Source organism: Vulpes lagopus, chromosome 5 (genome assembly GCF_018345385.1).
Source record: "Vulpes lagopus strain Blue_001 chromosome 5, ASM1834538v1, whole genome shotgun sequence".
In the NCBI taxonomy this organism is placed as follows: domain Eukaryota; kingdom Metazoa; phylum Chordata; class Mammalia; order Carnivora; family Canidae; genus Vulpes; species Vulpes lagopus.
In genome coordinates, this window is record NC_054828.1 from 14898699 (window position 1) to 14924463 (window position 25765).

The 25765-nt window shown below is 41.7% G+C and overlaps 1 protein-coding gene across 1 annotated transcript; it reads left to right on the forward strand.

Annotated features, from left to right (window-relative positions):
• The first annotated feature begins 704 nt into the window (after nt 1–704).
• Nucleotides 705–24554, forward strand: RTCB (RNA 2',3'-cyclic phosphate and 5'-OH ligase). The gene is made up of 12 exons (XM_041755594.1): nt 705–1348; nt 3781–3859; nt 5255–5322; nt 6852–6951; nt 9468–9624; nt 11762–11918; nt 13368–13527; nt 14935–15110; nt 15815–16003; nt 16680–16790; nt 18212–18331; nt 22747–24554. Exons 1-12 carry the CDS (start codon nt 986–988, stop codon nt 22852–22854), a joined length of 1788 nt encoding a protein of 595 aa, XP_041611528.1. The 5' UTR covers nt 705–985; the 3' UTR covers nt 22855–24554.
• The last annotated feature ends 1211 nt before the right edge of the window (nt 24555–25765 follow it).

Genomic DNA, 25765 nt, shown 5'->3' on the forward strand with positions numbered 1-25765 from the left:
GGCTGCCCAATTTAACATCTTTAACCAAGTTGACAAAAAGTGAGGGTGTGCAGACTTCAAGGCTCGATTTAAAAAGGAACACCCTGTCTCTTGGATGTTTCTGGTAAGAAATAGTGGTCACAGGAAGCTCTGGAAGTTATACCACTTCTTTAAGTTTTAGGATTTTCCCTCCCAGATGAAATGACAGTGCAGAGTCCTAGGCCTAGATCATTTGTAGTTGGCGATATACCTAATCACTGGGGTGAAATGGGGTCAGAAGCGGAGGAAAGGGGAACCCACATGGATAATGTAAGAATGACTAGAACCCACCGCTTCATCTCCCCGGAGCTGACAATCCAGGAGCGAGTGGAAGACGGCGGGCGGGTTCCTGCAGGGCCAAGCCCCGCACTGGTTACTCCACATTGCCACTCACTCAATGCCCACAGACACTCGGAAGCACTGTGGTCCCATTTCACAGACGAGGGAACAGAGGTGACGAGGGATGAGTCCTACAGGGCTGGTAAAGCAGCCTCTGCGTGCAAGGCAGAGGTAGAATCTGAATCCAAGTCTTCCCAATTCCAAAGTCGCCGCTATTTGCATGAGGAAGGACTAGAGGCCGCAACAAGCACGTAAAAATCCCCTTCTAGTGTGAGCAGGGGGGTGCGGGGGGCGGGGGGGCGCGGGGGGCCCGGCCGGCTGCGCTGCGTTCGCCTTCCCCGCGCACGCGCGGCCGTACTACCCACCGCATCGGCGTTCGCCGGACTCAAGGATAAGCTGTCACTTTCGTTCTTTGGAATGACAGAGGCTTATTGAAGGTGCACCCACAAATTCATTCCCAGGCATTACGGATTTCCAGGAACATGCTTCTCGGCTGCAGACATCTCCCCGCTCGCTGCTGCGAACGTAAACACCCAGCAGATATTCACTACAGCACTCGGACCTGATCCACATTCTTCCAGCGCGGAAAAGCACTTCCAAAACGAAGGATGACTACATCTCACTAAAAATGACTGCCTTTAGCTTAGCTTTGGGCCGGGAAGGAAAGGACCCGTCAATATCCAGAAAGGTGAACACTAGAGGGCAGTCTAACTTAACGAGAGAAAAGCGATTTGGTTGCTACGAGTTTCGAGCCTCGGCGCTCGCCGTCGCCCAGCCTGCGGCAGAGCCGGCCGCGCCTGCGCGTCGGCCTCCGGAGGGCGGTGCTTCCGGCCGCGGGACAGCGCGGCAGCGGCTCTTCGAAGCGGAGCCGGGAGTTCTCGTCAGCCTCGTCGCCGCCATGAGTCGCAGCTATAATGATGAGCTACAGTTCTTGGAGAAGATCAATAAAAACTGCTGGAGAATCAAGAAGGGCTTCGTGCCCAACATGCAGGTGAGGCGGGGAAGCGGGAGCCGTTGGCGAGGCCTTCCCGCCTGGGGGCCCGCGGCGCCTCCCCCTCCCCCTCGCCGCCCCGCCCCGCCACCCCTGCGTTCGCGCGGAACCGCCGTCGCCCGCACCCCGGCCGGCCCCACCTCCCGGCAGAGCGGGACGTCCCCGGGGAAGCCCTAGCGGTCGCCACATCGGCGCTTGTAAGGCGCTTTGTCATGGAAGTCTCGAAGACGCACCGGAGGACCCGACGCTCCCGAGCTTTAGGGACGCCAGTGTCTCCCCCCCCCCCGCTTTTTTTTTCTTTCCTCGGTGGCACAGCCAGCCCGGGGCGGAGTTGCCGGCCCGAGCTCCGCTCCCGAGTCTCGCGGGCCTTCTGCGCGGCGCGCACGGACCTCGGTTCGCTGAGGCAGTTGTTAGCGGCCGCCGCCTGCTGAGGCGTGTTTGGGCCTCGCAGCGTCTAGAAAGTTCACAGGGCAGGGTGGCTCGTGTTTCGGGTGATACTCCCCGGGCTAGGGCTGGGTCGGTAACGCAGCTTCCTCCCGGTCAGTAGCGGCTCAGCCCCTACCGACACCTGCGACGCTGGTCTTCCTCGGACAGAATGATGGTCCGTACCGGGGGGTGCGAAAGCCTGGGCTCACCGCCGCTCCGGCTCCCTGCCGCTTGTGCCTGTTCGGCGAAAGTGAAGGGAAAAGTCAAGTTTGGGTGCATATGTTGTTAAATGGGTCTTTGAAGTCTCTTAAGGTGCCCTGTCCGGGTATGGGAGGTTTGTGGTTCTGTGTCCTTGGTAAAAGTTCCTGATAGCGACTCTACTCTTTTACTCAGTATCGGAACTTACCTGAGTGTCGCCCGTGAGCAGAGCTAGACACTGAGAAGAAAGGGCCACGGACTTAAGGCTCCTTTTTGCTGTCTCCCATTTAGCCGGTTTCTGTATGTGGACTCTGGCTCCCTGAATGGAGGAGCAGGAGAAACCAGGCCGTGGTGGTCCTGATGACACACCGTCAAGGTCTGGCAGCTGTTCTGGCCTAACGTTCGATAGACGCACTGTTGCTGATCCCGCCTCGGAGCAAGTCTTGTTTTGCTAGGCAGTTCTGGTTTAACTATTTGTAAGACACATTACTACCACTTCCCTAAGAGTGGAGAGTTGAAGTCTTGATATGCTGCTCTTAAAAAGTCACCTTTATGCCTTATTACCTCTATTGTATTCCCATTCTCATGAGATGAGTGGAAATGTCATTCACAGTGTCATTCACAGTGACATGCTATCTGTCTACTTCATCTCCATTCCTCGCGTAAGACGCACAGTCTGCACTAAAATTTCTTCCCCAAAACACTCACTTCCCAACTTGATGTCGTCTTTGTGTTTCCTTTAGATCTTCTAAATGTCTTGCAGCTCCAGTGACATCTCTTGACTCCGAAGAGCTGGTTCAAATAGTGAACATCCCAGAAACCTTCAGCTCCCTAGGCTGCTGAGCCATTTCATCAGTTTCTTCCATAACTCTCACCTGTCATAGCACTTGCTTGCCTTATTGCACTCAGTTTTCCAGTCTGGGCTGCATCATGGACTGGAAATTCCTCAAAAACAGGATCTTACATGTTCTTCATATTTTCCCTAATGCCCAGTACAGTGCCTAAAGCATACTAAGTCCTCAGTAAATGTTTGTTAAAGTAATAAATGTAGCCCTTAAAAAATTGTACTGGAAACATTTTCCTTCAACTGGTGGTGTTATTCGCACAGAAGTCTTCTTTCTGATAAAGAAATTTGTCCAGATAATTAAATGTTAAGTCTTTGTTTCTCTATTAGTGTGAGTGGGCCTTTGGTGTTACAGAATTGTGTCCTCCATCGTCTTTTGTATTCTTTTATCAAGCTTCTTTATCCTCTCAAAATTATGTAGATTATAGAACTAAACACACAGTTGAATAGCTATATGTTAAAACTTTTTTTTTTACTCCGTATTTACCTACACGTAGGTTTGTAAATCAGCACAGGACACAAGTGTAATGTGCTATTATCTTAGGCACAGGAAAAATACACTAGGATCACATGACTGCATATTTATATTTAGAATCCTATTTTTATTATTCATCTATTTATCAAGACCCACTGATTTTTAGAAGCACAAGAGTATTGGGACTTTTGGCCTCAATGAGAGCATAGTTCACACATGCAAAAAATATTTTACCTCTTGAATTCCTAAATGCCACTTTAAAAGTAGGAGAAAATACAGAACAATTTGTGAGCACTACAAACACGTTTTTAAGACATATTTAAAGATAAGAACATGTACTCATTGTTAGGAAGTTTTCTGCTTGCTTAAGGTAATGAGAAGTGTTTCATAAAGAGCAAAGCAAAATAATTATATAGAGAATGTGTACTCTACCCATTGCCTCTATATCATGGGTGCGTGCTCATAGTTTTTCCTTTTTGTTGGTACCAGGTGGAAGGCGTTTTCTATGTGAATGATGCTCTGGAAAAATTAATGTTTGAGGAATTAAGAAATGCCTGTCGAGGTGGTGGTAAGTACATTAGTCTTTTACATGTGGTTATATCAATAGTATCTTCCCTGTGGTCTGAAAATGGTAGTTCAATTATAATTTTAAAATACAGAAGTATTAAAAAAAAAAAAAAATACAGAAGTATTGTCGGGTAATGACCAAGATTTAAGTGAGATCAAGGACACCTGGGTGGCTCCGTGGTTGAGCATCTGCCTTGGGCTCAGGGCATGATCCTGGAGTCCCACATTGGGCTCCCTGCAGGGAGCCTGCTTCTCCCTCTGCCTGTGGCTCTGCCTCTTTCTCTGTGGCTCTCAGGAACAAATAAATAAAATCTTAAGAAAAAAAGACTTATTGAGATCAGAAACCTGTTACTTATTTGTGACCACATTGTTAGCCACCTGGCTTTGTAGAAACTATTTAGAACTAGGTGAACATGGTTAGTTTCAAAGTTAACTTTGGACAGTAATAACAAGCTACCATTTATTGTGCACTTATTATGTGCCGGGCACCTTGCTAGGTACTTAACAGAGATTACCTCAATTCTTAGAGTAATTTTAAGAGGAAGATGTTTTCTCCATTTTACAGATGTGTAAGTCAAGGCTTAGTAACCTTAAGTACTTTTAATTTGTCCAATTGCATAGCTTCTCGTTGACAAAGGTGGAACTCAAGTCCAGAATACGGACTGATTCCAAAGTCCATATTCTTAACCAGTACACTGAGTAGCCTCACAGCTAGTCTCATCTGTAAAAGGGAGTTGATTACACTTATCTCGCCGAAGTACAGCAATGTTTAGAGCTAAGTGTATAAAGCTCTAATATAACGCTCTAACAGTGTTGATGGTATTCAAATGGAACCTGTTTTTAACCCTTTTATTTTGAGCTCAACAATCTAAATCCCACTTCTCTCTCCACTAGGACATCGTGACTTGCCTAAAATGACACTGTGACCGAGTGATAGAGCTGGGATTGGAACCCCATATGCCCTGCCCCTCAGTCCAGTGTTTTCCCAGTTCATCTACCTTGCGCTTTTTTGTCACAGTAAAACCGTTGTTGATTTCTTTTTTTTTTTTTTTTTGGTAAATAATATGAACTATTCAAAGAATAAAGTGGTTTTTTTTTTTTACATCAGCATCATAACATTTATTACTTGTTTTACGTTTGTCAGTAGTGTTTTCAAGTAACCTTCTCATAGAATGCACAGGATGCTGACAGCACATTTGTAATTATTCTAGTTGCCATCACTACCTTTCTCTGCCATCTTGATGGCACTTCACCTCAAGTGTCCTGTCATGCTTTGTTGTTCTGGTAGTCCTAACCACTGCCCCTTCATTTAATGGAAGGTAGAAACATATGAATACACTTAATGCTAGAAATCAATTATGTCCCCTTTCCTAATATTGAATTTTTTTGTCTTCAGGTGTTGGTGGCTTCCTACCAGCCATGAAACAAATTGGCAACGTGGCAGCCCTGCCTGGGATTGTTCATGTGAGTCCATGTTCAGAGTTTTAATCATTTATATTTTCTCTTAGTCTAAAAGTTTGCTGAGTGGATGAATGGCCATGCCTCACCGATAGTGGTGTCGTTTAGGTAGTGACCTTCAAACATCTAGAAATAATCATGGAACTTAAAGAAATAATTGAGTCTGGATAGCGTCTCAGTTTCTGGTTGCCTTTTGCTAGAATCTGTAAGCATTTGAGAATCTTTGAAGTAGTTTTGTTTTCTTGTTTCTTCGTCACAGTACATCATTATTCCTGGATCAGGGTACCACCATTCAAAGTTTGGCTCTGGCTTCATTCAAGAAGATGATTGGAGAAAGAAAGGACAAAAGTTTAAGGAGAGGAGAGGAGGAGGGAGGGAGAAAGGACAGTATAGGTGTTACAGGCATGATTGGTAAAGGAGGGAAGTGGCGGTAATGGGTAGGCCTGGGTGGTGCAACTGGGGCCCCCTCCATGGTCTAACATTCAGGCTCCACCATCAAAGGAAGGTGTGAAATCCAAACAGACATTTTTTTATTCCTTTATACCATTTACTATGCTGGCACTTGGGCAAAAAATGAAACTCGTAGGTGTGTAGGTGTCTGCATACGTCCTTACCAAGTTTGACCTGCATTCTTTCCAGGTCAAGGCCCTTTTCTAGGCCCTGGATATAGAAAGTGTACAGTATTCATGCCATCAAATTAATTACATTTGCCTCTGATTGCTTAAACACTAAGGGCCTGTATAAATCAGATTTCACTTAGCCTGACATGACCACAATTTGTCAGTGTGTAAAGATTGTCTTTAAATGTAATACTACTGGGAATCCCTGGGTGGCTCAGTGGTTCAGTGCCTGCCTTTGGTCCAGGGCGTGATCCTGGAGTCCCAGGATCGAGTCCCACGTCCAGCTCCCAGCATGGAGCCTGCTTCTCCCTCTGCCTGTATCTCTGCCTCTCTCTCTCTCTCTCTCTCTCTCTCTCTCTCTCTCTCTGTCTCATGAATAAATAAATAACATCTTTTTTAAAAATAAATAAAAAATAAATGTAATACTACTTTGAGGTACCTGGGTGACTCGGTTGAGTATCCAACTCTTGATTTCAGCTTAGGTTATGATCTCAGGGTCATAAATTGAGCCCTGTGTTGGGCTCCACACTCAGCGGGAACTCTGCTTAAGATTCCCTCCCACGTCACCCCACACTTGCGAGCGCTCTCGCTCTAAAATAATAAATCTTTTTTAAAAATAATATTTAAAATGTAATACTTCCTTAAAGTTAGTATGTATTCCTCCTGTGGCATGTTCTACTGAGGGTTTTCCGTTTCAGTTTCCTTAGTTAATGGTCAGACTTTATTAAAAAAAATTTTTCCTGTTATTTTTAGCTTTATGATTAGGAGTTTTTATACTTAATTTCCACCAATAGAGAAGGTTTCACAAAAACAAGACCTTGATTTGGGGAAGGCTTCAACCCACAGCCCCTTTGAGAATTACTGTGATCTCATCAGGCAACCAGAGCTGTATTTCATTTTCTGATTCTCTTTCAGAGATCTATTGGGCTTCCTGATGTCCATTCAGGTTATGGGTTTGCTATTGGGAATATGGCAGCCTTCGATATGAATGACCCCGAAGCAGTGGTATCCCCAGGTAAGGTCACTGTGCACGTCAGCTGTCAGGTGTGAAATATAGCTCTTCTGAGTTAAGAGTATGGATATCTCTCGGTCTCATCATGTTCTGTCATTTTCTTGTGCCCTATTCACTGAAAGAATTAGTTGTGGACGCTCGAAGAGGCAATTAAAACATCAAGTAAAGCATACATTTATGGAAGATTAATTGGGTTCCTACTATATGCCAGGCACTTTCTAGACATTGGCTACAGAATAAACTAAAACACTTCGCTGGCAAATTGTGTGTCTTCTTTGTGTCCTGGTTAACTCTCAGGCAGATTGGACCTAGTGATGTTAATTCCACATAGCATTACAGTGAGAAGTAAATGAGTTAGCCTGTGCAGAATACTTAGCACAGTACTAGGCACTTAGGAAGTACTGGGTAAGTGAGTGCTCTTATTATCATCATTACGACTGACTTCTAGTTGTATGCATCTTTTCTCCTGTGGGGTGCTCTCACTGAAAATATTTCACACCAAAAGTAGTATCTTTGCTTTTAGGGTCTGAAAAAGAAATGAAAGTTTAATTGTATCTTGACAGTTCTGCCTTTAACAGTGATGGATAAGCTTGGAGGGCAATCCTCTGTCAAGAATAACAGGAAAGGCTAAGATAATGTTTTCAAAAGACAAAAACAAATCTGTTTGAAAGCATAGGAAAGCTACTGAAACAGTAAGAATTTGTGAGGCAGAGACCAGAGAAAAAGTACAGATACATGAGCCCAGCATTCTTAGTTCTGTTTTTCTCCTGAGATTCTGGTAAATTTCAGTTAGTAAGGATGTAGATGATTTGAGCAATCCAGTTGACCGATATGACAATTTGACTACTGATAGATATGTGTACTGTGTGTACACACGTCATAGTGTATCCAAGAACTCTAGAATACAGTTTAAGTGCACACAGAATGTTTATCAAAATTGACCAAATTGACCATATTGCAGACCCATAAATCAGGTCTCAAATTTTAAAGCATTGAAATTATAGAACAACAGTTCTCAAACTTTTCAAATTGAGGTTGATCTCAAAGGCTTTTAACAATGTTTACCTTGCCAGAAATTAAGACTGAGGAGTATTTAAAAGAGTAACACACAGGTACATATTTCATTATCTATCGGGTCAAGGAGCCTTTGGAAAACTTTGTTGTGCACTTGAGAGAGTAAGTTTGAAAGGCTTATAATGCATTAGCATTATTATTTTCTTCTCTGGAAGCTTCTAGGTATATAAACACCACTGGTATAGAAGGTATTACCTACTGTAGCGTAATTAAGTGGGAAGTCATTAACAACAACTAAGGGGAAACATATTTACAGATAAAGCAATTTGTGTTTAACAAGTCAAAAAAAAATAGTGGGAACTAGAGAATAACTGTGACTGATGTTAATAGAAAATACTGTGTCTAAAAATTATGGGCTATTGTTAGTGCCATACTTGACATACAGGAATATATAGCCTGAAATGCACAAATTAGAAAACAAAAGGCTAAAATACTAGTGATCTAAGCATCCATCTCAAAGCTAGAGAAAGAATAACAAATTAAACCCAAAAAAGACAAAATTAAGGGGCACCTCAGTGGCTCAGTCAGTTAAGCGTCTGCCTTCAGCTCAGGTCATGATCCCAAGGTCCTGGGATCACAAGCCCTGCATTGGGCTCCCTGCTCAACGGGGAGTTTGCTTCTCCCTCTGCCCCTCCCTACCCCCATTCATGCTCTCTCAAATAAAAAAATTAAATCTCAGAGGAAAAAAAAAAGTAATGAAACAATACACAGTAGAAAGGATGAACAAGGCCCAAAATTGGCTCTTTGAAAAGGCTGATAGAATTCATAAACCCCAATAAGAATGATCCACAAAAAAACGAAGCATGTAATTCACATTTTAATATGTAGTTTAGATGATACTCATTGTTCATCACTGCCTTCCTGACCCACAAACTACCCATAGTATGTACATTAATTTAAATGTTTTGATGTCATCAGACTTCACCTACTTTATGGACTACTTTTAAAAAGTTCTCTTTAAAAGGGTAGCTGTCAGGGCCCCTGGATGGCTCAGTTAGTTAAGTGGCTGCCTTTAATTCAGGTCATGATCCCAAGGTCCTGGGATTGAGCACCCACATCTGGTTTCCTGCTCGATGGGGAATTGTCTCCCTCTGCCCTTCCCCCTACTCCTGCACATGTCTCTCTCTCTGTCTCTCTCTCTCTCTCTCTCAAATAAATAAAATGGTTTGTTTTTTTTTTTTAAAAAAACTTGCTTTCAAACTTTGCATTAATGATGAGAAACCCAGCATGCTGGGTGGCTCAGCACAAGGTGATCCCATGGTCCCAAGATCGAGTTCTGCATCAGGCTCCCCTTGAGGAGCCTGCTTCTCCCTCTGCCTATGCCTCTCTCTCTGTCTCTCATGAATGAATAAATCTTTAAAAAAAAAAAAAAAATGAGAAACTGTAGGTAACATTACCCAACTACCTGGTTTTGCTAATCTATGACTAACTTCTGTATTTTGTAGGTGGTGTCGGATTTGACATCAACTGTGGTGTCCGCTTGCTAAGGACCAATTTAGATGAAAGCGATGTCCAGCCTGTGAAGGAGCAGCTTGCCCAAGCTATGTTTGACCATATTCCTGTTGGAGTGGGATCAAAAGGTGTTATCCCCATGAGTGCCAAGTAAGAGGACAAGATTCCGATAAACAGAATGGAAAAGAAAGTAACCACATGACCCTCATACTCATATCCAATGTAGGATGCTTAGGGGATGGGGATGTTCAGTCACTTTTCAGGAAGTAATAATGAATTGTTCTTTTACACAAGAGGTTCCTCTCCCCTCATTTATTAGAGACATTAGTCAGCTGATGTCCATTAGAACAGTCTTTGACACACAGAAATTATAGTAGAATAATACGCACTGACGATTATCAAGCACTTGCTACATGGAAGGCACTGTGCTATAGTATATGTATATCATGTCATTTTGTCGAGATGATAGCCCTAATATTCTCCACTGACAAGAAAGGAAAGGGAAGTTTAAAGAGGTAATAGGGTGCCTGGGTGGCTCTGTCGGTTAGGCGTCTGCCTTCGGCTCAGGAAATAATATCTAGGTCCTGAGATAAAGCCTACATCGGGCTCCTTGCTCAGCAGGGAGCCTGCTTCTCCCTCTCCTGCAGCTCTCCCTGCTTGTAGTCTGTCTGTCTGTCTCTCTCTCTCTCTGAAAAATAAAATCTTTAAGATAGATAGGTAATAGTAAAGTCAGGATTCAAATCAAAGATCCTTTGGCTTCAGAAGACTATATTTTAGAAACTTAAGGACGCCTGGGTGGCTCAGTGGTTGAGCATCTGCCTTTGACCCAGGTCAGTATCCTGGGATCAAGTCCCACACAGGCTCCTCACAGGGAGCCTGCTTCTCCCTCTGCCTGTGTCTCTGCCTCTCTCTGTCTCTCACAAATAAATAATTTACACAGAAGGCTGTATTCTGAACTGCCTTTTGTCAGCGAACCTATATTTAGCCACAGCCTTCCTTTTTGAATGATTGTTGTATATTGTTGACATGTATATTGTTGACATGATGGAATGTTGTATATTTAACTAGGATGTTAAATATTTCAGTTGGTAGAGAATGAAATTAAAGACCACAGCATAACTACCTTTTCAATGGCCGTTGATGGTACTGTCGTGGCTCATGTAAAGCTGTGTGTCTTTTTTTTTTTTTTTTTTTAAGATTTTATGTATTTATTCATGAGAGACACAGAGGGAGAAGCAGACTCCCTGCGGGGAGCCTGATGTAGGACTCAATCCCAGGACCCCAGGATCACAACCTGAGCCAAAGGCCAACAATCAACCACTGAGCCATCCAGGTGCCTCAAAGCTATGTGTCTTAAGCTTTGCGGAATATGTGCTTAACGAGGATGTTTCTTTGGCATCTTCCTTAAAATTTATCTTTAAAATATCTTTAAAATTTATGTGACTTTGTATTCTAGTTACCTCCATGTACATACATTAATACCAGCATGTTTCTAATTATTACGTATTCTACTACTCCCCTCCAGCAAAAAAAACAAAACAAAACATTGGAGTAAAATTGATACACTTGGAGGATCTGTGATTTTTGTGGTCCCTGACATGCAGCCCTACTTTGAAAGTCATACCTAGAACATATAAATTCCAAGATACTCATAAATGTTTTAGATAGGAATTTTGTCTTGTATAATAATGTTTGAAATGGGCTATCATGGGGAGATGACATGGACAATTGTAACCTTCTGGATAGCATGTTGGGAGGGAGGGCTAGATCTTAGGTGAATGTATGTGCATCTACCTTCAAAATGCATGTGTGCTGAAGCCATGTAGTACTTGTGCGAAGGTACCATAAAATGTATCCTGCGCCCTCTGAAGGTTTTTACATAGGTTTATTTATTATTTGGCCATAATTTTTCATAAATTATTAATGAAGGTGAGTAGCTGTGGTAGTTAGTGGTAGGTGGTAGTATCTGATTAGTTATAAATTTTCTTTGCCTTTCAGAGAGGCAGTCTAATGCAAATGATATTGGAAGAGTACAAGGGACTAAATAAATGTCTAAAGAACTGTCATCGTCTGTAATATGGCATCACAATTTTATGTCACAATTATTTATGTAGCTGCTTTCCTCAAAAAACTGAAGTTCCTGAGAGCATAAACTTTGGATCTAGCACAGTGCCTGGTACACAGGCAGTAGTAAATGGACTGCTTCCCTCTGCCCTTTTAAGACATGGTCATCTTAGCTTTTGCTCTACCATGGCTGTGAAATGACTGGGCCTTATTACTCACACAGAGACTTGGAGGAGGCCTTAGAGATGGGTGTGGATTGGTCCCTGAGGGAAGGCTATGCCTGGGCTGAGGACAAGGAGCACTGTGAGGAGTACGGCAGGATGTTGCAGGCCGACCCCAATAAAGTCTCTGCAAGGGCTAAGAAAAGAGGCCTTCCTCAGGTAATACTTGGGAGGGGCAATGTGCTCAGCGTGGGGGAGGGGCACGTTGGCTATGTTTTCGTTGAGGGGGAAAAGGTTATCTTCTGTGTAGCAAATATATCCCCAGGTTTTTCACTGTATATCAAAAACACAGATCTGTTGGCTTCATTCTTACTCTTTTAAAAAGCTGTTAGGAACTTGCCAGATGTTCATAAAATAAGACATGCCGAATTAGAAATGGATGAGAGAAAAATGAAATATGATTATAAGGCTTAAAATGTATGCCCAAATTGCATATATATGTACTTTGATGGTTCACAGATTTGGCTGAGTTTTCTGGAGTCTTAAGATGAGAAGACATACCTTGTTAGTTCATGGTGTCCATGAGATAAGAATATACCGGGGATCCCTGGGTGGTTCAGCAGTTTAGTCCCTGCCTTCTGCCCAGGGCATGAGCCTAGAGTCCCGGGATCGAGTCTTGCATCTGGCTCCCTGCATGGAACCTGCTTCTCCCTCTGCCTTTGTCTCTGCCTCTCTCTCTCTCTCTCTCTTTCTCTTTCTGTCTCTCATGAATAAATAAACAAAACCTTTAAAAACAAAAAAGAGGTAAGAATATACCACATGTTTGAAATATGCAGCTAATTGCAGTGGCTTTGCCATTAATTCACTGTGACTGTGAGCAAGTTTCTTGCTTCTCTGAGTCTGGCTTTCTTATCTGAAAATCAGAGTAGTTAAAACTTGGCAGCTTCTGAAGACTCTTCTGGCACTTCTGTGCCATGATCCCCGTGGCACAGAGATTATTAAACATCTATTAACTCCAGTTACAGGATATATTCTTCAGTGGTAGGTAAATGGTAGGTGTCAGCAAGCTCATAGATGTTTCAAAAATCATTTGAGCTTGGACCTTGTGTAAGAGTCAGCATTCACCAGAGTTCATCTCAAAAGTTGACCCTTCTATCTGCAATGTTTAAAATGTCCTGTAGGCCATATAGTGGTCTGAGTTTGGGTTTATGAAGCTTTTAATATCTATATATCTCAAGCAGATAATGATACGATAAACTTTGGGAATTACCATATTTTCATTGTGTATTGCTTTAAATGCATGAAGCATGTCTGAGGTTCAGAAATTTCTTTGTTATATAAACCACTGTGATTATTTTTTGTTATTGGTTGATTTTACCAATTTGCTTTTTAAATGGACTTTTTAAATGCAGAATAGAAGCGGGGTGCCTGGGTGGCTCAGTCGGTTGAGAGTCTGACTCTTGGTTTCTGCTCAGGTCATGATCTCATGGGTGCTGAGATCAAGATCAGTGTTAGGCTCCATCCTCAGTGGGGAGTTTACTTGACTCTCTCCCTCTGCACATCCCCCCACTTGGGCATGCACACTGGTGCTCTTTCTCTCGCTCTTAAAACAATAAATCTTTAAAAGCAGAATAGAAGCTGTTTTATCAGACATTCTTATTTTTGCAGTTGGGGACCCTGGGAGCAGGCAACCACTATGCAGAAATCCAGGTTGTGGATGAGATTTTCAATGAGTATGCTGCTAAGAAAATGGGCATCGACCATAAGGGACAAGTGTGTGTGATGATCCACAGTGGAAGCAGAGGCTTGGGCCACCAAGTAGCCACAGGTATAGTCTGGATCTAATTTTAGACTCAGTGCTCAAACACACATTTATGGGGAACCAAATAGAGATTTCAGGGAGAGAGCTCTGAAAATATATAATGCATAGATTTTTACTATTTCGCATGGTATTGTATATAATGCATAGATTTTTACTATTTCGCATGGGAAATTAAATACTTCACATAAACTATTTCATTTATACATTTATGACATATGCACATGGTTCTCACATACCTATATGCAAGGTTAAGTGTTACAGAGTGGACTCAGTGATGAACTTAGTAAGGACCTGCCCTCAAAAAATCCTGTCTCAAGAAGGATGTCACGTTCATTAAAATGAAAAGGTAGTATCTGATAAAATACAACAGAATAGTCTATATAGTAAAGTGTTTAGGAAAAAAATTGTGGAGGTGGCATCATGAATACATACTGTTTGCAGTTTGGACATCATGCACAAAGGAAGTTTATGACCAAAAGACAGCATGAAGAAAGGAGAAGGCAGGGGAATAGCGATAAGATCACTTTGGACATGTGAAAGGCTTTTATGAATTTATGAGAAGACACATGGACATTATTGTAAACCTTAAGATGCATATGTAATTCTTTTTTTTTTTTTAATGTAATTCATCTTTGTGTGTACATTTCATTCTATGGGAATTTACTAATTTGGGACATTCTGACCCATTAGAATATTAATTCTAGCAAATATATGGAGCACTGACTAGTAATTCTGAGCTTTACTGAATAACTTCTCTACACTTTGCCATGAATTTGATTTTCCTGGGGCAGCCCGGGTGGCTCAGCAATTTAGTGCCGCCTTCAGCCCAGGACCTGATCCTAGAGACCCGGGATCAAGTCTCACATCAGGCTCCCCACATGCAGTCTGCTTCTCTGTCTGCCTGTGTCTCTGCCTCTCTCTCTCTCTGTCTCTCATGAATAAATAAATAAAAATCTTTGGCGGGCGGGGGGGGGGGGGGGGGGATTTTGATTTTTCTGCTATTCTAACAACTTGCCTCCAGCTCTTTTCTGTTAAGTCACTAAAAGATTACTTTTTAAAACCATGATGGTAATAAGATGTATTTACTACACCTCTGTTCATCTTCATGCCAGGAAAGGAGTAACTAAGACCATGTTGTTGCTGTTTGTGTACACATCTTATTCCCTTTGTAAGTTCCTCCAGGGAAGGTGTTATCTTTGTAACCCCCAAACTTGAGTCACACAACACTAACAAAAGATTCTCAATAACTATGTCTTGACCAAGCAAATAGATGAACTTAGAAAAGCTTCCAAGGGAAAGTCGTATTTTATTTGCTTTTTAAAAAGTGGATTTAAATGTAGTCTCTCTTTTTGCAATAAATCTGAATTAAAAGGGAAAACCAGCTGTTTTAGACTCGCTCTTTCTCTTGACCAGATGCACTGGTAGCTATGGAAAAAGCCATGAAAAGAGACAAGATTATAGTCAACGACCGGCAGTTGGCTTGTGCTCGGATTGCTTCCCCAGAGGGTCAGGACTACCTGAAGGGGATGGCAGCTGCTGGGAACTATGCCTGGGTCAACCGCTCTTCCATGACCTTCTTAACCCGTCAGGTATAGTTGAAGTTGCTCATCTGTTTTTCATGGTGAAGTTTTAAACAACCTATAGAATCCGGTTTTGGGAATCTATGTAGTTAATATTGGAAATATTACCAAAGTGTCCAGGCTCTTCATGTCTCCTTAAACTAAGCCAGCAGAGTATCAGGTATGGAGAATGAGAGAAGAGGAGAAGCCAAAATTATTCCTAGAATTTGCCTTGAGCAGCAGATGGATAGAAGTGCATTCACGAAGATTAGAAGGCTGAGGAAGAAGCCGTTCTGAAGGGTGGGATCAAGAATAGCTCAGCAGGTTTTCATCCAGAGTTGGAATTTATGGAGTGGTAATTGTAATGTGAGGAGCTCCTGGGTGGCTCAGTCAGTTAAGCGTCTCCCTTTGGCTCGGGTCATGGTACTGGGGTCCTGGGATTGAGCCATACATCGGGCTCCCTGCTCGGGGAGGAATTTGCTTCTCCCTCTGCCCCTCCCCTCTGCTTGTGATATCTCTCTCTCTCTCCTCTCTCTCTCAAATAAATTAATAATTTTTTTAAAAAAAGGAATTTGCAGTGTGATGTAAAAGATGTTGTCTTTCCTGTGAAGGTTAATACTACTACTATATTTGAGCTCTTTAATCTCTCATTCCCTATAGGAATAGATCAGCTGAAATCGATGAGTTTTGAAGAGCTGGTTCTGGTTGCTTTTAACTTGGGCTTTTCCTTTTAGGCTTTTGCCAAGGTCTTCAACACAACCCCCGATGACTTGGACCTGCATGTGATCTATGATGTTTCTCACAATATTGCCAAAGTAGAACAGCACGTGGTGGATGGAAAGGAACGGACACTGTTGGTACACAGGAAGGGATCCACTCGGGCTTTCCCTCCTCACCATCCCCTCATTGCTGTGGATTACCAAGTATGTACTAAGCCATTTGTGGTTTTAAGCCATGGAGGCATGATTTAGGTATTTCTAACATGGGTGAATTTAAACAGGCAGCCGTTGTGAAAAGAAAAATCTGTCCTCCATGAGAACAGTCATTTCCAGTCTTCTCTGAGGCAGTGACTCCCCCCTTATTTATGCTTGCAGTAAACTAAAACATCCCGCATGGAGAATCTTTTACCCCATAAATGTGATCTTTTCAAGGCCTTTAAATTGATTGGAAGGTGAGATTAAGATTAAACTCAGTCTGTTCACTTTGCCTCTCCTCTTGGTGTCTGGCTGTGATAGAGGTAGAAGGGCCTATAGCCTGCTCTCATTTTCCCTGTGATAAGGAAATCAGAACCTGGAGAGGTCAAGTGCCTTTCCTGGAGAGGTTCCTCCTAATGATGCTATCCCAGACATTTGAATTTGGCTTTGCTCTTGTATTGTCTGTCTGCTGCTGCCTTCCTGGTCCTTGCATTTTCACTCCCTTCCACTTCCCTCTCAATTATCCAAGAATTGAAATATGTCGTCATAACGATTGTAAAAGCAACATATTTAGAGCCCCAGGTTTCTCCCACAGTCCTGCAATGCAAGAGGATGTGTAAATATCAGGCATAAAAACCTCATGCTTTTCTACATTGTGATGTGTCTGATTTGTGTGTGCCTTCAGCTCACTGGACAGCCGGTGCTCATTGGTGGCACCATGGGCACCTGCAGTTACGTTCTTACGGGCACCGAGCAGGGCATGACGGAGACCTTTGGGACCACTTGCCATGGAGCGGTAAGGAAAAGACTTACTTAGAAATCCTCTCTTCAGTTTAGTCGTCATTTTTCATTTTGACGGGTGAATGTATTAGACTGAGCATTAATCAAGTTGAAGTTTAGTCTGTCTTGGCTTCTACCTGAATTTATTCCCATAATATATACCATCCAGTGAACAGACTAAGGTCACCAGTATCCACCTTAGTGGAGTCATTTTAGGGCCAGGGACTGTTCCCCATCTCTACAAGTCCATAACATCCAGACTGGGAAATTGCCATATTAGCATAATGGACAGAGCCTTAACTGATGCAAATTCACATCGCAGCTTATCTCAGTGATTCACTGGACCTAGTCATTTTCATCATTTGCTCCTTACTTAATAGGTCCACTCAAGATGTGGAGGCAGAGCCCGCATGTAGACTACACACCTCACCATATCATCTCTTCTAAGCCAGGGGTTGATAAACTTTTTTTGTAAATCACCAGATGGTAAATATTCTAAGCTTTGGGGCCATATGGTCTCTGTAGTAGCTACTCTGTTGTGCCATCGCAGCAAAAAAAAAAGCAGCCATAGACAATATATAAACCAGTGGGAATTACTGTGTTCCAATAAAACTTCATTTACAAACACAGGTGGTAGGCCAGATTTGGACCCCTACTAGCTTGCCAGCCCCCTGTTGTGAGCCATGAGAGACTTATTAGCTAGTGAGGGAGTGGAGAATAGAAACTCTATAGACTACCTTCTCAGAGAGCAGACCCTCACAAATATATTTGAACCTTTTTCTCTGATCCTCTCTCATATTACCAGTTACCTCCAGTTACCTCCCAACTCTTCATTTTAACACAGTGATCAAAATCGGCACATCTCACACAATACGTTAACAACACCTGGAAGCTTTTTTCTTGGGTTTCTTTTCTTTTTCTTTTTTTTTTTTTTTTTTTTTGGTGGTCACAATGAGGGAAGGGAGCTTTGCTGCTGGCTTCTAGTAGAGGCCAAGGATGCTGGTAAACATTCTACATGACAAAGAATTATCTGGTCCAAAATGTGAGTAGTGGGATGTTGAGAAACTATTTTAAATCACAAACCACAAAGGTATTGTGATTACAGATATGCTATTTACAATTAAAATAAATTTATTTATATTGAATTGGTAATAGTATTTAGAAATACAAAATTAAAATTTTCAATACTTACTGTTTTATGTAGATGGCAATTTGTTGTCTAGAAGGATATGATGAGATCTTTTAATCATATCTTCCATATCCTTCCATATCCATGGAAGACCCCTAATAAGGTTGATAAAATAGAAAAAGATGGTTTTCTAACTAAAGAAGTCAAGGAAAAGGCATATAATCCTAAGGGTTTAAATAATTGCTGGAGTTGAACATAAGTTGTAGCTCAGAATTTATATAGTGAAATTTATTCCTTTCCCAATCTAGGGCCGTGCATTGTCCCGAGCAAAATCTCGTCGTAATTTAGATTTCCAGGATGTCTTGGACAAACTGGCAGATATGGGAATCGCAATCCGAGTTGCCTCACCCAAACTGGTTATGGAAGAGGTAAGTGAAGCTTTGATAAATGTTCAGCATAAAACTGTGATTTATGCCACTATATAGAGAGCATAATTTTTGGTTTTACTATTAGGTATTATGTTTTGTTTTTGTTTTTAATCTCAGTTATAGTTTATCATTGTTTTTGTGTTTGGAGATTAATTACAAGCCAAGTCCATAGAAATAATTCTTACCTTTCTACATATTAAACTTTAAAAATTGTTTGAGCAGACTCATTTTAACCTTTCTTTTGCACAGCTATTATATACTTATATTTAAATTTGAAAGCAGATTTGAAAAGGAAGATAACCATTTTGTTTGATTCCAGGGAGCCAAGATTTCGTTTAAATTATATGTATGGGGATCCCTGGGTGGCGCAGCGGTTTGGCGCCTGCCTTTGGCCCAGGGTGCGATCCTGGAGACCCGGGATTGAATCCCACATCGGGCTCCTGGTGCATGGGGCCTGCTTCTCCCTCCGCCTGTGTCTCTGCCTCTCTCTCTCTCTCTGTGACTATCATAAATTAAAAAATAAATAAATAAATAAATAAATAAATAAATAAATAAATAAATAATATGTATGTGTATGTACATATTCAAGTTAGAAGCAGCACAATCTGTTTTAAAAGTTTAAGAGAAAAAAAGTCATGCAGAAGAAAACTCAGTATCCTAACGCAACTGTTACTTCCTTTTCTAGGACACTTAACTATCTTTTCCGTTTTTTCCCTGAATGCTTTCTCTTTAAAACTAATTATAATCATAGTTTACAAATATTTTGTAGTCTTTTTATTTATTTATATCCTTTTGTTCCTTTTTGTTGTTGTTTTCCTCCCCTCTCCTTTTTTTAATTTAGCACATTACTATAGTATTGTTTGTGAGGTCTGTTTTCTTTTTTTTTTTTTTAAGATTTTTATTCATTTATTCATGAGAATACACAGAGAGAAAGAGAGGCAGAGACACGGGCAGAGGGAGAAGCAGGCTCCATGCAGGGAGCCCGACATGGGACTCAATCCCGGGTCTCCAGGATCACGCCCTGGGCTGAAAGTGGTGCTAAACCAGTGAGCCACCCGGGCTGCCCGAGTGTCACTTTTTAATCATTGCCAAGTCATTCTTGCCAGCTAAGGATCATAAGTTTCTGCCCATATTGGACACTTCATTGGCTTCCAAATTTTCCTACTATAAATTAAGTGATACCTTCACACGTGAAGCTTTTTTTCCAGCTGTTTTGGTTTTTTTTTTTTAAGATTTTATTTATTCATGAGAGACACAGAGAGAAGGCAGAGACATAGGCAGAGGGAGAAGCAGACTCCTCTCAGGGAGCCCGATGTGGGACTCGATCCCAGAACTCTGGGATCACGCCCTGAGCCAAAGGCAGACGTTCAACCGCTGAGCTACGCAGGCGTTCCGAGCTGTTTTAATAATCAGAATGAAATCCTAAAAGTAGACTGAGTCACAGAGTATGACAAAGCCTTATCTCTTAATAATTAATTTTTCTGGGCAGTCTGGGTGGCTCAGCGGTTTAGCATTGCTTTCAGCCCAGGGCCTGATCCTAGAGACCTGGGATTGAGTCCCACGTCAGGCACCCTGCATGGAGCCTGCTTCTCCCTCTGCCTATGTCTCTGCATGCCTCCCTCTCTCTCTCATGAATAAATAAAATCTTCTTAAAAAATAAATAAATAATTTTTCTCTCTGATTTTAAGAATAACACCTGTTTATGGGGTACCTGGATGATTTAGTTGGTTAAGCACCCGATTAAGGTCATGATCTCAGAGTTGTGAGATCGAACTGGAATCCATGCTGGGCATAGAGCCTGCTTTAGAATCTCTTTCTCCCTCTCCTTCTGCCCTTCCTTCTTTCCCTCTCTTAAAAAAAAAAGAGAAGAAAAACACCTGATTCATTAAGAGATTTTGGAAAATGCAAAGAAGAAAACAAAAACCATCAAAAATTCCACCAAGCGCAGATAATCTCTATTGACGTTTGGCATTTTTTTTACGTGCATGTTTTTACATACGATTTTTTCATTCACTCAGAAATGCTTATTAAACATCTGTAGTTAGGTCCTATTGTAGGTTCTAGGGTTACTGCAGAGAACAAAACTAGCAAATCTCTTTCTTATGAAACTAAGCACATAGTAAAAGATCTAGTGTGTTAGATGACATTAAGTGCTACAAAGTACAGATGGGACAGGGAAAGATAGGAACTGGGTGCAGTTTTAAATAGGGTGTAGGGTGTAGTTTTAAGTAGGGCGTAGTGATACTTGAATGAAGACCTGGAGTGAAGGAGTGGGCTATGTAGGTAACTAGGGACAAGCTTTCCAGGGAGAACAGCCCTGTGCAGAAACACTAAGGCGAGATTATACTGGGATGTTTGAGAAATAGCAAGGAGGCCACTTGTGACAAGAGCAAGCAAGCGGGAGATGAGGTCAGAGGCAAGAGCGCCAGATTGTGTGAGTACTTGCCTTTTCCTTGACAGAAGGACTTTTGCTCTTCTTATTCTGAGTGGAGTATTGGGAAGACATTGGAGAATTTTGAGCAGAAGGGTAACATGATCTGGCACACTGATGAGGAGAATCTGGAAGAGAAATTGGTGATGCAGGAAAGAGGGGGCAATTACTGGAACGATGTCCTTGGATAGATGAGAGGAGATGGAATTGGGTGTCCAGGTGGATGAGGTCGGTCTTTCTTAGGAGCTGAAATAATGAGTCCTAATAAAAGGAGAGAAGGTAGGATGCAGGTAGTCAGGGAAGAGATGGTGAGATTTTAGGGAGATTCTGTTCTAGTTATTTCTCTTTTCAGGTGTAATAGATAGTGCCAGAAGCTAAGAATGAGGCTGCAGGAGAAGGGATCAGATAACATTTAAGAAAAAGTAATCAGCCTGGCGAGATTTTTGGTGGTTGCCAGCATAGCAGCAAGGGCCTACTTGAGCTAAATTCAGTGATTGGGTGTTTTTTTCAAGAACATTCAGCTGTACAGGTATAGACAGGAAATAGATGTTGAGTTAACTTGAACTAGGTTTACAAATATGGTACAGTGGAAGGAAACAAGGCCGTTGAGGGTGTTGCAAAGAGATTATACGTCTCATGGGGTTAAAGGATTGTTGGAGATGGAGCACAGGAGGGAGTGAGCTGGAAACCCAGCTGTGATCACCAGCCTGACATGCTTGAAACTGAAATTACAGAGGAGTTGTGGTCACTGGTAAGGACAGGTTCTAGGGTATGGCCCTAGCTGGGAATGAATGATCAGGGTAAGCATTGAAGGAGCAAAAATCAAGGAACTATAAAGCCAAGATACTGAGAGGCCCTCTTCCTAGATATTTAAAACATTGGAATTATATATAGCAAGACAGAGTGACAGTGAGCCAGGAGTGAGAAATCTTCAAGTAATGCTAAGGTAAGGAGTGATTCCGAGTCTAACAGATAACTGCAGGAAGAAGAGGTAATGAAACGTGAGGACTGCAAGACTCAAAACTGGGAGTGCTTAGGGAGAAGTGAGTGCGAATGGTCTGGAAAGAACCAAGATAAGCAAGGACACCTGTCACACTCCTAGGCTTGATGACAGGACCGCATTTAGGACGGAAAATAGCTACTACTACAGAAAGTTGGAGGTGGAAGTAATATCCTTAGGGGAGATCTGTGTTTCAGAATAAACACGAGGGTGAAGAGGATGCTCAGAGAAGAAGAGAACAGGGAGAGGATTCTGCACATACTCCCTGGAAAGAGTCCAGAGGCTGCCGTTGGAAAGTTAGAAATTGAAAGAGAATGGGAGAGGAGCTATAAGGGGATATGTACAGGGCCTTTGGGAATCTGTTCGGAGGCCTGAGCTTCTGCGCTGCCATGAACAGGGAGAGCGGTATTGTGATGCTCTGTTCCAAATGGCAAGACAGTGACTGGATGGGAAGGGAGGGTGGAGGTCTTAAGGGAAACTCAGAAATAAGAATGTGCGTATACATGTGTATACACATGAACATATACACACATGTGGTATCAGTAATATAAATGCGTTGAATAATTTTCCCTTATTGTGAAGGTAATAGCTATTCATTCCAGAAATTTTGACAACTATAGAAATAAAGGAAATCAAAGTAGCCAGTAACTACCAAATATAATTACCCCTAACAGGATGATTTGGTGCATTTCCTTTCTGTTGGGTATTTGTGTATGTGTTTTATTCAGTTACATTTACTGCTTTTCCTAGTTATACAAGTAATATATATTCTATGGGGAAATTATGAGAAATACAGAAAAAGATAAAAGTTTTTCTTACTATCCTCTTACCAACATGGAGTTCAGTCATTGTCTTTTTTTGATATACAGCAAAGAGAAAATTCTATATTATTTTAATGTGCATTTTAATCCCACATGAAGTTTAATGCTTTCAAGGATTACATTTTAAGTAGACTTTTACAACGTTGTAACTCCTTTCCTGTAGGCTCCTGAGTCCTATAAGAATGTGACGGATGTGGTGAACACCTGCCATGATGCTGGAATCAGCAAGAAGGCCATTAAACTGAGACCGATTGCTGTGATCAAAGGATAGAATGCTGACTGCAGCCACCAAACTCCACTGCCCCTCATGGGATGGAGGTGGACTGAAACTCCTCAGACATCAGACTTGAAACCTGACAGGTTCCAAAGTGCACAGCTGTAACTGTCCATTCCAACGTGGCTGGCGGGCGGCTGCTGCCTTCAGGAGCCAGTGTTGTAACATTACCTTCCGGGAAGAGTAACATTGCCCTCATTTGGAAAGGAATGTATGTGCTTCCTCCCTGATTATCCCACAAGTTTTAGGAAAATCTGTTAGGGGATGGGGATAGATCAAGATACTGCCTAACTCCTCATAGAAGTCTTAGTCATGACAGTGAGCTTCTTTACACCAAGCTCTGTGTTTATATTCTGAGAGGTATCATGAAGAGCGTTCTATTAAATAAGAAGGTTTTGAAATGTTTTCTTTCCCTCCTCCTTTTGTCAGTTTGTCAATTCATCCACCCATCCACCCTCTTCCCCTGAACCCAGCAAAACCCTAAACACCACTCTCACTTGGAAAGTAGGCACAAAGTCCTATCCAGATACGAGAGGAAAGGATAATGGGACACGTTGAGGAGGGAATATGTATGGAGGTGTAGAAATAGGGGCCTAAAAGAGCAGTTTTTCATAGACTTGCTAATTTCTCATCCTGAAATATGAGGCAGAGTTTTGACTTACCTGCATAGCAGCGCCTTTTGGTACCTGTCCTTAATTAGGCCTGGTCTGATAAACTGATTTGTTTTTGGATGATTTCTTGCACAGCAGGAACAGAGAACCTGCACGATACTGAATATTTTTGTTTGTGATTGAATTATAAAAACATGCAATGACCACAGTTGTGATGTTAACGGTTGCTCTTTTGGGCAAGTTGACTGCTCTTGTGCCATCTAATCACATTTTGTGTTCTGTACTATGACACCTGAAGATGTTATAAGTTACAGGTTGCTAAGGCCTTTGTTGAATCCAAACAGCCAGTAAAATAGAAAAATCTAATAAAGTTGCAATATGTTGTTTATATCTTGTGCCTAATAGTTTATAGCTTAGGAAATTCATATTTGTGTTTCATTCACTTTGGTTAGTGTTGCTGTTTCCCCATTTTATCACAGGTTTCTTTAAGTGACTCATCCTAAAATCCCCTCTCCTAAAACTTCTTCAACTTAAAAATCCTCCTTAGAGTATCTTCTGAATGCTGCTGTTTGGAAGGCAGAGAAGATAGACTTCCTCTGAAAAATGTCTGATATGAAATAGCATGTCTTTACTCTGAGCACCCAGTAACCTAAATATTTTGATGGTAGAGTTTGAAAATAACCAACAAACCAGTTAAGACTCTTAATATGATAATTATAGATTATTTACAACTTCATACTGGACCGGCCACTGTTGTGCACACATGATGTAGGATGCAGGTTACCAGGGAACGCTGGAAGGCACTTTAGGATGAGGAACAGGCTTCTGGGAGGCACTAGGTTCTCTAGAGGTGAACAGCATTGAAGTATAGACTCCCCCTAACCGGGCTTGCTTAATGACATGTTATTTGAAACTAATTCAAAGCAAAGTCCCCTCCCAAAACTAACTGATGTCGGTGCAAGAAATGCTGTGCATCATCTTAAATACATAAGTTGAGTTTTATTAGATGCTTTGAAAATATTCCAGGGAGGTTTGAGGAGGAGCAGATGAGAAGGAAATAAAAAGAGAATAGTTTCTGTGTTGGCATTTCTGCCGTATGAGCTTTTCTTGTATGTAGCATTTGTAATGAGCTCGGTCCCATTGATGACCACAGAAAGTAATGGTTAACATTCGAGTTCAAAAGAAAGTAGGATCCTGGAAAGAAAAGTATATTGTTTTCTTTTTCTAGAGATGTTATTTTCCCATTTAAGGCAGAAGTTCACTTAAAAATAAATATTCAAAGCAGATGTTACCAGCTGTGTTTATTACCCTAGGTAACAATCCCCTTGGCCATGCACACACATACAGCTAAAATACCCTTCAGTAAGGCACTGTCTGGCTCTTTCAGGCATGGAAAGGAGTCCATATTAACGCTGTACATCTCGGTCTCTTTTTAGGGCCTCTACAATCAGTCCTTTTTATAATTAATAATCTCAAAACCTCACACTGATGATGGGGCTTTATCATCCCTGTCATCAGCATATGGATGGAAAACTAGTTCATGAGATGTAAGCAAAATATGAAGAATCATTAATTTTCTAATTGGTAACTTTACTGGAGCAGCAAGAAAATGAAAATTTAAATACTGAATTTTAAATCTTGAAAATCTCATTGTGATCTCCAAATTATACTTCATATAGCCTCCAAAAACTTAAGCACAGAATAAAGATTTTTTTTTAAGCTTTTCTTATTTTTCCTGCTCGAGACTGCCCGTCTCCCCATGTTCATTATAAAGGTTTTCTGTCTCCTTGCAGACTTTACCTGTGTTGCTGAGGAACTCCCTGTGCTTGGAATCCCAAACACAGTTTACTTAAGCTCATTCTATACTTTTTACTTAAATCATTCTTCTTGCATCTGCTCTAGTGGTATTATCCGTCAGGCACGTTGGAGTATGCCAAGTCATTTTAATGACTACGGATCTTTAGAAGCTCTTGCCCTAGAACTGGTATCTGATCTCTGAAACGCCAGTGATCCATGGAGAGGAGAATGTTACTGGGAAGGGGCACGTCAGAGAAGTAAGTGGTGACTTAAGTTGTAGTTTGCAGTAATTTGCAGATGTAGTGAATAAAGTGCCAAGAATATAACAGGTACTTAACACATTAACAGTCACCATTCCTGCTCTATAGTTTACGCAGTGTTTATACATAGTTTTAGTTCTTACCGAATAAGGAAGGGTGGATTATCTGAGCCATTCCCTGGTGCTTAGTTAGAATACAGCCTCAGAAAGGTCTAGCAGCTAGCCCAAGGGCACCTAACTA

Bases quoted from the DNA above. Each gene is read 5' to 3' on its own strand.
- RTCB (XM_041755594.1), top strand. From the start codon at position 986: ATGACTGCCTTTAGCTTAGCTTTGGGCCGGGAAGGAAAGGACCCGTCA. The intron at 11,919-13,367 runs GTAATACTTGGG...TTATTTTTGCAG, and splicing joins AGAAAAGAGGCCTTCCTCAG to TTGGGGACCCTGGGAGCAGG. The intron at 16,004-16,679 runs GTATGTACTAAG...GTGTGCCTTCAG, and splicing joins TCATTGCTGTGGATTACCAA to CTCACTGGACAGCCGGTGCT.